The 11,023-nt window shown below is 44.7% G+C and overlaps 3 protein-coding genes across 5 annotated transcripts; 2 read left to right on the top strand and 1 right to left on the bottom strand.

Annotated features, from left to right (window-relative positions):
* The first annotated feature begins 49 nt into the window (after positions 1 to 49).
* On the top strand, positions 50 to 2,527 carry LOC131108876 (MICOS complex subunit MIC26-like). The gene is made up of 9 exons (XM_058060286.1): positions 50 to 149; positions 496 to 588; positions 776 to 910; positions 1,025 to 1,057; positions 1,237 to 1,291; positions 1,364 to 1,459; positions 1,591 to 1,682; positions 1,932 to 2,021; positions 2,094 to 2,527. Exons 1-9 carry the CDS (start codon positions 132 to 134, stop codon positions 2,133 to 2,135), a joined length of 654 nt encoding a protein of 217 aa, XP_057916269.1. The 5' UTR covers positions 50 to 131; the 3' UTR covers positions 2,136 to 2,527.
* A 119-nt stretch (positions 2,528 to 2,646) lies between these two features.
* On the bottom strand, positions 2,647 to 4,208 carry LOC131108869 (diamine acetyltransferase 1-like). Of its 2 annotated transcripts, XM_058060272.1 has the most exons (6): positions 3,937 to 4,208; positions 3,510 to 3,561; positions 3,368 to 3,448; positions 3,105 to 3,206; positions 3,007 to 3,047; positions 2,647 to 2,937 (listed from the first exon to the last, which is right to left on the bottom strand). In XM_058060272.1, the coding sequence occupies exons 1-6, from the start codon at positions 3,997 to 3,999 to the stop codon at positions 2,761 to 2,763; spliced, it is 516 nt and encodes a 171-aa protein (XP_057916255.1). In that variant the 5' UTR covers positions 4,000 to 4,208; the 3' UTR covers positions 2,647 to 2,760. The 2 variants fall into 2 exon arrangements, with proteins under 2 accessions (XP_057916255.1, XP_057916254.1); XM_058060271.1 differs by having other exon boundaries at positions 2,647 to 3,047.
* Positions 4,209 to 5,080: 872 nt separating this feature from the next.
* On the top strand, positions 5,081 to 9,173 carry LOC131108868 (acyl-coenzyme A thioesterase 9, mitochondrial-like). Of its 2 annotated transcripts, XM_058060269.1 has the most exons (16): positions 5,081 to 5,209; positions 5,597 to 5,685; positions 5,812 to 5,838; positions 6,226 to 6,271; positions 6,555 to 6,725; positions 6,795 to 6,832; positions 6,903 to 6,986; positions 7,050 to 7,153; positions 7,308 to 7,381; positions 7,454 to 7,521; positions 7,583 to 7,694; positions 7,768 to 7,858; positions 7,930 to 8,015; positions 8,091 to 8,178; positions 8,604 to 8,754; positions 8,835 to 9,173. In XM_058060269.1, the coding sequence occupies exons 1-16, from the start codon at positions 5,196 to 5,198 to the stop codon at positions 8,888 to 8,890; spliced, it is 1,299 nt and encodes a 432-aa protein (XP_057916252.1). In that variant the 5' UTR covers positions 5,081 to 5,195; the 3' UTR covers positions 8,891 to 9,173. The 2 variants fall into 2 exon arrangements, with proteins under 2 accessions (XP_057916252.1, XP_057916253.1); XM_058060270.1 differs by lacking the exon at positions 5,812 to 5,838.
* The last annotated feature ends 1,850 nt before the right edge of the window (positions 9,174 to 11,023 follow it).

Raw genomic sequence — 11,023 nt, 5'->3', positions numbered from 1 at the left:
GTTTCTCTGTTAACGCCACTTCCCTGTTCACTTCCACCTTAGTAGTGTGCCTGTAACTGCGTTGATGACAATCTGCGCATGCGCCTCAACTCCTCGACTTGCCGTAGAAAGCAAAGGTTCTCCGGACGAAAATGTCATACATAAAACTGGTACCTTAACCTTTGCCATTTATTTGTTCGTGTAAGATTTCATAGTCTGATTATATCGTGACAATTGGTCTCATTACAATTGTGGTTACAATTGTGTTACAGACACCATAATGGATGAGCTGCTGCTGTACAAGCTAAATGCTAATGTTAGCAAGAACGCTAAACCTTTCATCAGTTTAACAGGAGGACTATTGGAAAATATCCCTGTAACTTGTTAGGAAAAACGCCTCACTTCATTCATTATGATGATTGTGGTATAATTATTGAGAGTATTTATTTTGTTCGTGTGACTTTATCTCCTTGTATACTGTGCTGTGTAATTGCCATGTACACTATCCTCCACTAGATGTCGCTGTGCGCCGCGGCTCCGGGCCTGGTTGCGATTGCTTCCTGCGAGACTGCAAAAAAGAACACACAGCCGGCACTGCGTATTGACGAGGTGTGGGGCAATTCAATTGTTGACTTTATACCCTCTCTGCAAAAACAAAAGATAGCATGCTGTCATTTTGATCGATGATGTATATTGATTGTGTGCCTTAGGCTGGGTTTATGTGATTCTTTAAAAACTATTTGTCATCAGACAAAGATGAAAGTAAAGGCAATGATTAAGAAAATGTGTTTTCCAGCTGCCGTCTTTGTACACCAGACCCCAGGAGGATTGGCGGCATGTGGAAACCGAGGAGGCAGCGTTGCCGGGCCCTTTGGAGCAGAGCATGGCATCACTGAGGAAATGGGCACAGCCGTACGCAGACCAGTGTCAGGTGTGTTGCATTGTGCGGCCGTCTTTATTTAATATGAATTCAACAATACTATGCAGAGTTTGTGTGCATTTTTATGTTGCGTGTAATTGCAATCCTGTTGTTTTGTGTTTGTAGGAAGCAGGTCGGACCACAGCAGGCAAAGCTGAGGTTGGTAACAAAAAATATTTTGTTGTCTGTCGTTGACATAATGCTGACAAGCTCTTGATTTGTCCTTGTGTCCAAACCATCTGCCGCTCACTTAGTCAACATCAGGCTTTTCAGGTTCATCCTTGTTCTGTTTATCATATTTTTAAATGAAACATTAACCTGCTTGAATGTCATAACAGGAAGTGTACAGAATGGTGGAGCCCACCATTGACGCCACCGTCACAACAGTCACGGGTGAGAAACACCTTAAATATTCCATTTAATCAACATTTTAGAAGATGATGTTAAACTTCTGGCGTCCTTCAGACGCCTATGAGTTCCTCAGTGCTCCTCCCCCAGACCTCTACCCCAGCGCGGCGGCAGTGGGCTTCTCAGGCTTGCTGGGTCTCTACTTGGCCAAAGGTAACGATTGAATGTGTTCCATAACATCCTTCCAGCTGAGACGTGATAAGATAAGGCCGTGTTTACAGGCTTTGTTTTGTCTGGAGGCATTTCAGGTGAATGGTTCCTTGTTGCTTGTGTCTTCTCCTCAGGGTCAAAGGTGAAGCGTGTGGCGTTTCCAGTGGGCCTCATGGCCTTGACAGCCTCCATGTTTTACCCTCAGCAGGCGGCCTCACTTTTCAAGGTGTGCACCAAGTAGCGCTCCCGTCCCCCCAGAAGTTGGAGACAATATAAGCCAGGCTAAAATACCATAAGTTTGAAATCGAATTATAAAAATAATAATAATATATAATATATAATAATAATAAGTAAAAATAATTGCTATAAATGTCATTTTTTTCCACGAACAATGATAGTGTTTGATGTGAGTGAGAAATCACCCATCGCTAGCATACATTACTCAGTGGTGAAGGTGAAATTCTGTGTGCTTCAGGTGAGCAGAGACTCCGCGTACTTGTGGGTTCAGCAAGGTCGCGTCGCCGTGGAGGCGCTTTGGAAAGACCCGCCTTTTGGCAAAAAGAAGGTGAGTCCTCTTGGGGGTTGGTTAGCCGTGGAAGCACTCATCCAATGTTGGGTTTTTCTTTTCTGCGGGAAGCTTGACAAGACAGAACGGCGGGACAGCGGCCACAGCAGCTGAAGCTGGAGAAGAAACGCACGTACGCGCTTTTGACCGATTATCTTCACGCTAAATGCAAGGTCTCTCGACAAAAAGCTTATTGTGTGTAGCTGACTCCTGGAGTTGGCTGTGCAAATAACATACTTGACACCTTCTTTCTATCACAATACTGATATTTCTAGTTAGGACTCTGAACAAGTTGTTCTTTTATGGCTTTGAATATTCTTTTGTGTGGTTTGGCTGTCAATGACACGCACAACCACACACACTCTGCCTGATCCTTTCTTCTCACGCATCATCTTCCTCCTTATGAGAGTCAGGCGCTCTTTACATTCTACAGCAGCACACCTCAGTGGTAAATGGTATGGATGTAAACATATACTAGACTTATTGAATAAAGAACACTATGTCATCAAAACACAAATTCGGCTTTGCTGTCCTATTGTGACAACAATAGCAATAGCAATGGCCATCGTTCCTTTGCTTTCTGAAAGGACAGCTGAGTTTTATAGGAAAGACCGCACAGCATGTGTTTGATTAGACACGTTTATTATAGTAATGGATAATATTTGAGTAGTGGATCGCTGGCCTCTCACTTTTTTTTTTAAACAAGTGGAAACATTCGTCTCCCCTCATATCCTCGCCTTCACTCCTCGGTAGGTGTAGCCATCTTGACCAGGCTGCTCTTATCAAACCTGTAGAGCCTCCAGCCTTCCTCCTGCGAGAGGTCCTCGGCACCGCGCCGTTTGTAGTACTGGATGGATAGCTCGTTGTTCTCGGCCACAACAAACATCATACCGGTGCAGCGCGACTTCACCGCCAGCTGCAGGACGAGCAAGCCGAGGATAAAGCCCACACACACCACATCTGCTTGTGTGATGTCACTACTTACGTCACTGAGCCGCCGCAGGATGTCTGAGCCGATGCCGAGTCCTGTAAGACACGAGCCATTAGAAGGGGACTAGACTGGACCGAGAGTGGACTTCTTACCTCTGTACTCATCCATCACGAAGAACTCCTCCAGGTAGAGCTGCTTGCCCACCCAAGGGTCATAGGTGAAGTAGTACATGGCGAAGCCGACCACTTTAGAATCTGGAAGACAGATGGCATTCTTTAAAAAAAAAAAACTGAAGCCTTCTAGCCATACTTAAACCCGAAAGCTTTTTGTTCTCTACACAGAAAGGAAGTGGTGACTTCATGCAGTTGGAAGGTCAAAGCTTTTGAGTTTCCATCATGTGATGTGTGTCACCGACCTTGGCTGCTGCCCCCTCCTGGGATTTCAGCAATGATGCAGTGGTAGAACGGCGTTTCACCGAATCCATCCTCAAGGAGCTCTGTGAACAATGTTCCATGCGTGAGAACAGACTCCTTTTTAACAACAAGCTTTCAACTCACCCTCTTCAGTCAGAGTCACCTGGTGCTCCATCTCCTCATGTTTAGCCAGTTCCTTAGAGCAAAACGATACTGTTACACACAGACACATATACACACACAGGCGACGGATACATTATGTTTGAATAACAGTGACAGGCAGCGGATACATTATGTTTGAATAACAGTGGACGCCAAACGACCAGATGGTGTTTACACAGGCGGCAGCTTCAGCGGAAATGAATCACTGGGACTCGAACAAAGAATGCAGGTCGTGACGTCACGTTCAGACATCCTCGGGGGATTTTTATTATTTACTGTTGCGTCACAGTCGTTTTACTACGTCATCATCCACCTAGCCTTTCATCTACCATGTTAGGATTAGGCTCAACAACCAGTTAACCAAATTCTAACGCAACACCGGAGCGAATTAGTAGTTATGATTGACTACCTTCACCAGTCGTAATATATCCGGCACGTCCTTTGGTTCGGCCTTTCGCAATTTATACTCCATTTTCTCCTTTTACTCTTTTTTCCTTTCGCACGAAGTCCTCTGTATGTGAAGTGAAAGATTAGGAGCTTCTTCATTCGCTTCAGATTGGCTTTTCCCCCGCAGTCAGCCTCTGGTCAGGACGTGTTTTTGTCTCGACAAGGACATCCAGTTAGAGTCGCCCTGGGCCGGGTCGCTGGCGTCTGTTAGTTACGTCTTTGTTTACGTCTGTCTTTTATAGCAGAATGGTCCTGGTCTCTGATTGGTCGCCTTGTGGACGTATCGGTTTCCGATTACGCCCATTTTATCCAATCAGAAGCCAGTATGTGTCCACGTGACAGTTTTTTTAATCAACCCTCCACAATAAGATGTGCAGGTTCCTGAAGTACCCTATCCCGGAATTATACGTAATAAACACCGAAACAGTAGCAAAAGCTAAGATCATGTTCGAAAGTAGTCTTTTATACTTAGTTTTTATTAGACTGCCAGTCACCTTTCTTCACTCAATCCCCATACATGGAATTGTTTGAAAGACTGCCGCTGTCGGTTTCCTCTCTGAATTAAAGCTATGATATCATCTCATAAAGCACTTTATCAGTCCTTGTGTGGTTAGTATGTCATTTGTTTTTCCCTATTAGGTCTCTTATCGGCAATTTATTAAAATATGTCTGCAAAATGTAATTTGCTCATCATCTTATTGTCATTGGAGACGTTTTGTGTGGGGATTTTAATTATAAATATATTATATAATCGTCAAATAATTATTGCTTCTCTTGAAACAATGAGTGCACCCCATCCACCTCTTTTCTATCCTCATTAGGGTCGTGGGTACGCTGGAGCCTTTAGTGCATCTCTATGGCGTTGTAACTATTACAAAACATTATTTACCATCACCGTAAACTGATTTTAAAAGATCAAATTAGAAACCTTAGTGTTTGTATACTAACAGCATTACTATTATCGGACACCAAAGACTGGGTTCGGATTTGCATGTTGGTGTAGCCCCCTCTGCTGGGTCATATTGGTACAACAGTAAAGTGCCTGTCAATCTAAAATCAGGGTAACAGAATTATGGCCAAAACGCTACGTCAGAAACTAGGGGCGTGGCTCATCGCCAACACGGAAGTGCCCGCCTCACTGTGGGCATCGTTCTGTCGGACTGAGGAGGACCGCTGTTGTTTGGGTTCTTGTTAACTTTTTAACATCGTCTTATCACCGCAATGTTTTCACCGAGGTTAGTCTTTACGTTTGTTGTGTTTCAACCCAAACAGACGATTAAAGATAACTAGCTTGTAGCTTCTTGCAGGGTTGTTTTTGGCCCTGTACTTAAAGGGGAGGAAAAAATGAAAAAGGGTGGAGGAGTGTGTCCACACACACTGAGGGTGTGTCTGTCTGGAACGCACCTCTCTCGGGAAAACTACCGTAATGGACTCAAAAGTCTTCCATTATGAAGGGAACTGAAGAAAGTCGTGTCATTCATTCAATTGTCCCTAATTTGAATCCACAGCTGCTCATTGACAGATGACCAGCTGCCCACAGAATCTTAAAATGAGACAAGGAAGGTACATATGGATGAAACAGGACCTCTTAAAAGTATTTGTGTATGTTTGTTTGTCTGCAGGATGTTGTTGCTGCGGTCTTGTGCATCTTTGACGACCAGGCATCTGTGTACGGGCCCAAGGAAGGGAAGGGCACCAGACATGGTTGAAGGTCAGACGGACGATTTGGTTTTTGTATAACATGAGTGACTAAATAACCTGCATCTAGTGTTACAATGCAAACACACATAAGAATCTTATACTGCAAAATGGAAGACCTCTTTGTGTTTCTCCACAGGAAACCCGCTCTTGCACGTGTCAAATGGTGTGTTGGTAAACACAGTAACGTCATGATAATTAGCACTTATTGCACGTTAATTCTCTGCGGCATGCCTCCTGGATGGCTGGTGGACCTTTTAGCTGCTGCATCTTCTTCCAGGTCTTGAGAAAAAAAAAGTGGTCGCGCCTGTTAACCTTTTAACTCTGTCTCCACGCCCCTTCTTGTTCGTTTTCCCTGCCGAGTCTCATTATTGACGCCTCTCTGAGGAAACAAGATGTCACTAACATAAATTCTTAGTCAAAGTATTAACTTCTCATTGATACAAATTGTTTTGTTTCCTTAGCGACCTGTTGACTGAGATGGTATAAAACCTTTCTTTTCCGCTGTTCCAAAACACACACACACAAACATGACTTTTGCTCTGCGTTCCAGTGCGAAACAGGCTGAGAGAAATTGTGGGAGCTTCCACCAACTGGAGGTATGGAACCATCAATGAGTTACAATGAAGATATTTGGCATGTCATCTTACTCGTCTCACCACCAAAAGTGACTTTTAATGGCATTTTAACAGTATTACGTGTCCCGAGAGCCTTCTTATGAGCACCAAACTTGAGAAAAATCTATTGTCTCTCTCACCTGATTGCAGAACAGACACAACCCAGTAGGGCGTACTAAAAATGTAACCAAACTGTAACCAGCATGAGATACCACCCCCTGCTGGTGCGTAGCCAGAAATACACCGAAATATTTCTTGTGCACAGTGACCACCAGCAAGCCATGGCGGAGCGCGTCAGCCTCTCCTCCATGTTGGCCAAGTCCCAAAGCGACCTTCCCATCAAGAGCATGAAGGACAGCTTCCTGGAGGTCCACTTACCTCTGGGCTCTGAGCCACAGCTCAGAGAGAAGTACCTGACCTTTCACAACACCGTCAGGTGCGACAGAAAACCAGCAGGAGGCACGGGCCCATGTGGCTGAACGTCTTTTCTCCTTGTCTTTGTCAGGTTTGGACGCATCCTGGAGGATTTGGACAGTTTAGCAGGTAGCCTGTTCTGACAAGTCACTTTAATGATGGAGTTGAACTCTTGATGATAACTTCCTCTGCTGTTCAGTGCTCATCTCCTACTCACACACGTACAATCCAGCCCTGAAGAGGTCGCCATTGTCTATTGTCACCGCCCTGGTGGACAAAATAGGTGAGAGTCACCAACACCGTTTCGTACTTGAGTCTACAGTCTTGACTGATGTGTGCCTTTCAGATATGAGGCAGCAGGTCATCTATCCCGACTGCGACATCAAGTTCACCGGTCATGTGACGTGGGTGGGAAAGACCTCCATCGAAGCCAAGATGCACATGACGCAGGTAGGCCCGCCCTCGTGTCACCTTGATTGACAGGTTTGACACCACCCATGAAGAGTAGAAGCTGTTGTCACCGCAGAGGGAGAGAGCAGCTTTTGTTCATCGAGCATAAATTCAACGAGGAAATTCAAATTGTGTTGTTTTTGTTTTGTGACAGTATCGAGATGGAGCTTATTGTCCGGTGCTGGATGCGACGTTTGTCATGGTGGCTCGAGATCCAGAGAACAAAAGGTTACATGCTGTACTTTTTAGGAGGAAAAATAGTGAAAAACGTTGACTTTGTGTACTTTTGCTTCCCGCCAGAGCGGCGTTTGTCAACCCACTGAGGCCAGAAGGTCCCGAAGAAGAGGAAATCTTCCAGCAGGGAGAAGGTAGCGGAGAAGATGTTATGATATGGCCTCCAGTGTATGTCGTTGTGTGTGTGCTCTGCAGCTAACAAGTCTCGCCGCGTGGAACTGAGCACCGCATCCCTCCTGAAGGTGGCTCCCACGGCCGAGGAGAGAAAAATAGTCCACAGCCTCTTCCTCAACACTCTGGACACCAAGTAGGAACACGCTAGTGTGGAAGTCGACCTCTTCGCTAGGTTGATCCGTTCACGGGCCATTGTCGTCTTTCAGGACGGTCAGCTTCCGCAGCCGAGTGTTGCCTCCCAGCTCGGTGTGGATGGAAGACGCGAAGCTCAAAGGGCTGGAGATCTGCCACCCTCAGGTGAAGCCAATGTCTGTCAATCACACCAATGTTTACATTTATTTACTTTATGTCTGCTTCTGATGTCTCAGGAGAGAAACATCTTCAACAGGATCTTTGGTGGCTTCCTCATGAGGAAGGCCTACGAGCTGGGCTGGGCCAACGCCTGCTCCTTTGGGTGAGAGTTTGAGCTCAATGAGTCAACACAATTACTCCAAAAACACTTTCCAACATGTGGCTCCATCTGCCGCAGCGGGTGTCGCCCCAGCCTGGTGGCCGTCGATGACATTCTCTTCCAGAGGCCCGTGGAGATCGGCTCCTTGCTGATGCTCTCGTCACAGGTCAGGACGTAGCAACCAAACACACAAACACAATAATAGAATATTATGGAGTTTGTTGATATTGAAGAGCAAAATAAACAGGGTTAGGGGTCATTATGTTATCATATGAGAGCGTATTGACAAAATATTGATCTGGAAAGACCTTTTTTTATTTAAGGTGTCAAACAAAACTATTTTAAATTACTGCTGAATTATTTTCAAAATGTTAATATATTTTTAATATGAAAATATTTTATAAAAATCTCTATAAAATCATATTAAATCAAGTTATTTTAAATTTAGTGTAAAAAATGTAAACTCATTTTAAATAAAGCTATTTTATTGTAACATATTTCAATAAAATAATACATAATTTTGAAATGGATGTAAACTTGAGCGGGTCCAACAGATGTGTTACCATGACAACCACGCCTCCATTGTTGCAGGTGTGCTACACGGAGGGGAAGCACATCCAGGTCAGAGTTCACAGTGAAGTCTTCGACCCGCTCACACGGCAGCACAACACCACCAACGTCTTCCACTTCACCTTCGTGTCGGACCGCGACGTTCCCAGCATCGTCCCTCAGACGTACGGAGGTAAGCTCCTTCGTGCACCCAGCCCGCACTTGCTCTGTTGGCACCGTCCTTACGGTGTATCTCGGATGTTTGTCCCGCAGAGTCCATGTTGTACCTGGACGGGAAGCGCCACTTCAACCTAACGGTGGAGCAATGACGGAGCACCTTCATACATTAGTGTCCTGTTGTTTACATCGTTTGCCTCAATGGGAACATGCTTTACATCCACGTTACTGACTTCCTTTTCTTCTCGCTGTTTGGACGTGACCGGTCAGCATCTACTTCCTCATACACGACACCTGACTGACTTTACGCACTGCTTTCATTTTTCTATATATTTATATTCCACCTTGACTCTGTTACATTCTTCACTTGGCTGCTGGTGTACTTTTATATTTGCTATTAAGTTGTGTACAATGCAAATAAATGGATTCACCTCACTTTTGGTTCTTTGCACCAGCACACACACACACACACGTTTATCTCAGTTACCCTGCTGGATAAAAGACATCACTTAAAAAACATTTCCTGCACACTACAGGAATCTTGAGCTGCACTGGAATGTGGAACGTTCCTGTTTTCCTGCCTGTGTGTGTGTGTGTGTGTGTGTGTGTGTGTGCGTTCGTGTGAGAGAGAGAGAGAGAGAACCTGAGCGAGAGAGAGACTGCAATTCACTCCTATACACCTGTTTGCTTTCAGGGAGGTTGTGACACAAACTACCTGGAGTCTTGACGGCTGGAGACGACAAAGCGATGCTGCCTTCTTCAAGGTATAGATATTTATTTTTGTACTGAAGTCAATCATACATGTGTACTAAATGATAATCAATTTAAGTGAAAGGAAACGACTTATAAACGATCAATTGAACAACTTTTAATTGGAAGTTTTATTAATTTAAACAGAAACTTGCGTCCATATATATCCAGATATGTTCATTCATTTGCGGGCATGCTGGAGCCTATCCCAGCTGTCTTCAGGCGAGAGGCGGGGTACACCCTGTACTGGTCGCCAGCCAGTCGCAGGCCACACATATACGAACAACCATTCACCCCATACTATCCAGATATGTGTTAAATGTATTTCAAGTTAACATAAGAAATAAGTAACCAGTCAAGGAAAACAGAATAACTCCACAACTTGCGGTGATTTCACAATAAAACCCCTAGAGGCATGAACTGAGCTTGTGTCCCTTCACACTTCGCTCTCTGCTCTTATTTTGAAGTGACCGGAACTTTGCGGCGTAAATCACCTCAGTGAGTGAGTGAGAGAGAGAGAGGCGGCGGCCGTCCCTTCATTGACACACAGCAGCTGCTTCTCATCTGGAAGAGGTAAGACCGGCTCTAGTTTCCGGGATGCGTGTGTTTGTTTATCAAAATGTGCGACTTTACTGAGTAAAGTTTACATCAGCGCGTGCGTGCAATAGGCCGGGAAGTGTCCACGAGGCTGCGTGCACTTGGATGCGGATGTTATTGGTTGTTATCGTTTGGTGTCAGCGTCACTGCGGTGGTCATGTGGTCACGTTAACGTGAACCAACCTGAGGGCCGCGGGCTTCTTCGTGTACGTGCATATTCTCCTGACATGTAACCCCCCCCCCCACCCCCCACCCCCCAAAAAAAATCAAAATCACAGCTACATAAAATATGATTTTGTTGCTTCCAGGCATGCTAATTGACCAAATCTGACCTGACAGAATGTGCACATTCTTCTTATACTCAGTCTTGCATTAAAACGATATCATGCACTTGGTCGGCTTGCAGAACATGCATACTTTGAATATAGATATAAAACGCATACTTTGAATATATTGGTGTATAATCCACCTTCATGTAAGCCCTCACCTCACCTCCGATTTTGGCTCAACATTTGCAAAAATGTGACTGATGTAACATATTGATTAGTTCCAGCTCCAATCCAATTTCCTTTAACTGCCATTGTTGACTCCCAACAAAGGAAAGCCAACAAGCTAAATTGTCAACAAGAGTTTTTATTGCTCACTGACTTTGTAAAATTAAAAATTTAAAGTGGCCATGATAGTAATTATCCTCTAAACACTACGCTACCCATGAGTCTTAGCTGGCATCGCCATGGAAAACAAGCAGCCAGGATCCCCCAGGATGGGTTGCCATAGTAACTGAATCCATCTGAGCCAGATGTGACTATAAAAAAGACACAGTGTGAGGCACAAATACATCACAGGAGTTCATTTACATCCATATTTTTTCAGATTTTTGCTACGTTGCTGTGGATGTATATACAGTAATGACTGTAAAAGACATTTGTGGCGCCCCC

Source organism: Doryrhamphus excisus, chromosome 21, assembly GCF_030265055.1.
Source record: "Doryrhamphus excisus isolate RoL2022-K1 chromosome 21, RoL_Dexc_1.0, whole genome shotgun sequence".
Lineage (NCBI taxonomy): Eukaryota > Metazoa > Chordata > Actinopteri > Syngnathiformes > Syngnathidae > Doryrhamphus > Doryrhamphus excisus.
This window is presented reverse-complemented; position numbering and strand designations above follow the sequence as displayed.

Bases quoted from the DNA above. Each gene is read 5' to 3' on its own strand.
- LOC131108868 (XM_058060269.1), top strand. The intron at 7,695-7,767 runs GTAGGAACACGC...GTCGTCTTTCAG, and splicing joins CTCAACACTCTGGACACCAA to GACGGTCAGCTTCCGCAGCC. The intron at 8,016-8,090 runs GTGAGAGTTTGA...CATCTGCCGCAG, and splicing joins GCCAACGCCTGCTCCTTTGG to CGGGTGTCGCCCCAGCCTGG.
- LOC131108876 (XM_058060286.1), top strand. The intron at 911-1,024 runs GTGTGTTGCATT...TTGTGTTTGTAG, and splicing joins CGTACGCAGACCAGTGTCAG to GAAGCAGGTCGGACCACAGC. The intron at 1,460-1,590 runs GTAACGATTGAA...TCTTCTCCTCAG, and splicing joins GGGTCTCTACTTGGCCAAAG to GGTCAAAGGTGAAGCGTGTG.
- LOC131108869 (XM_058060271.1), bottom strand. From the start codon at position 3,999: ATGGAGTATAAATTGCGAAAGGCCGAACCAAAGGACGTGCCGGATATA. The intron at 3,562-3,936 runs GTAGTCAATCAT...TTTTGCTCTAAG, and splicing joins ATATATTACGACTGGTGAAG to GAACTGGCTAAACATGAGGA. The intron at 3,048-3,104 runs GTAAGAAGTCCA...CGTGTCTTACAG, and splicing joins CGTGATGGATGAGTACAGAG to GACTCGGCATCGGCTCAGAC.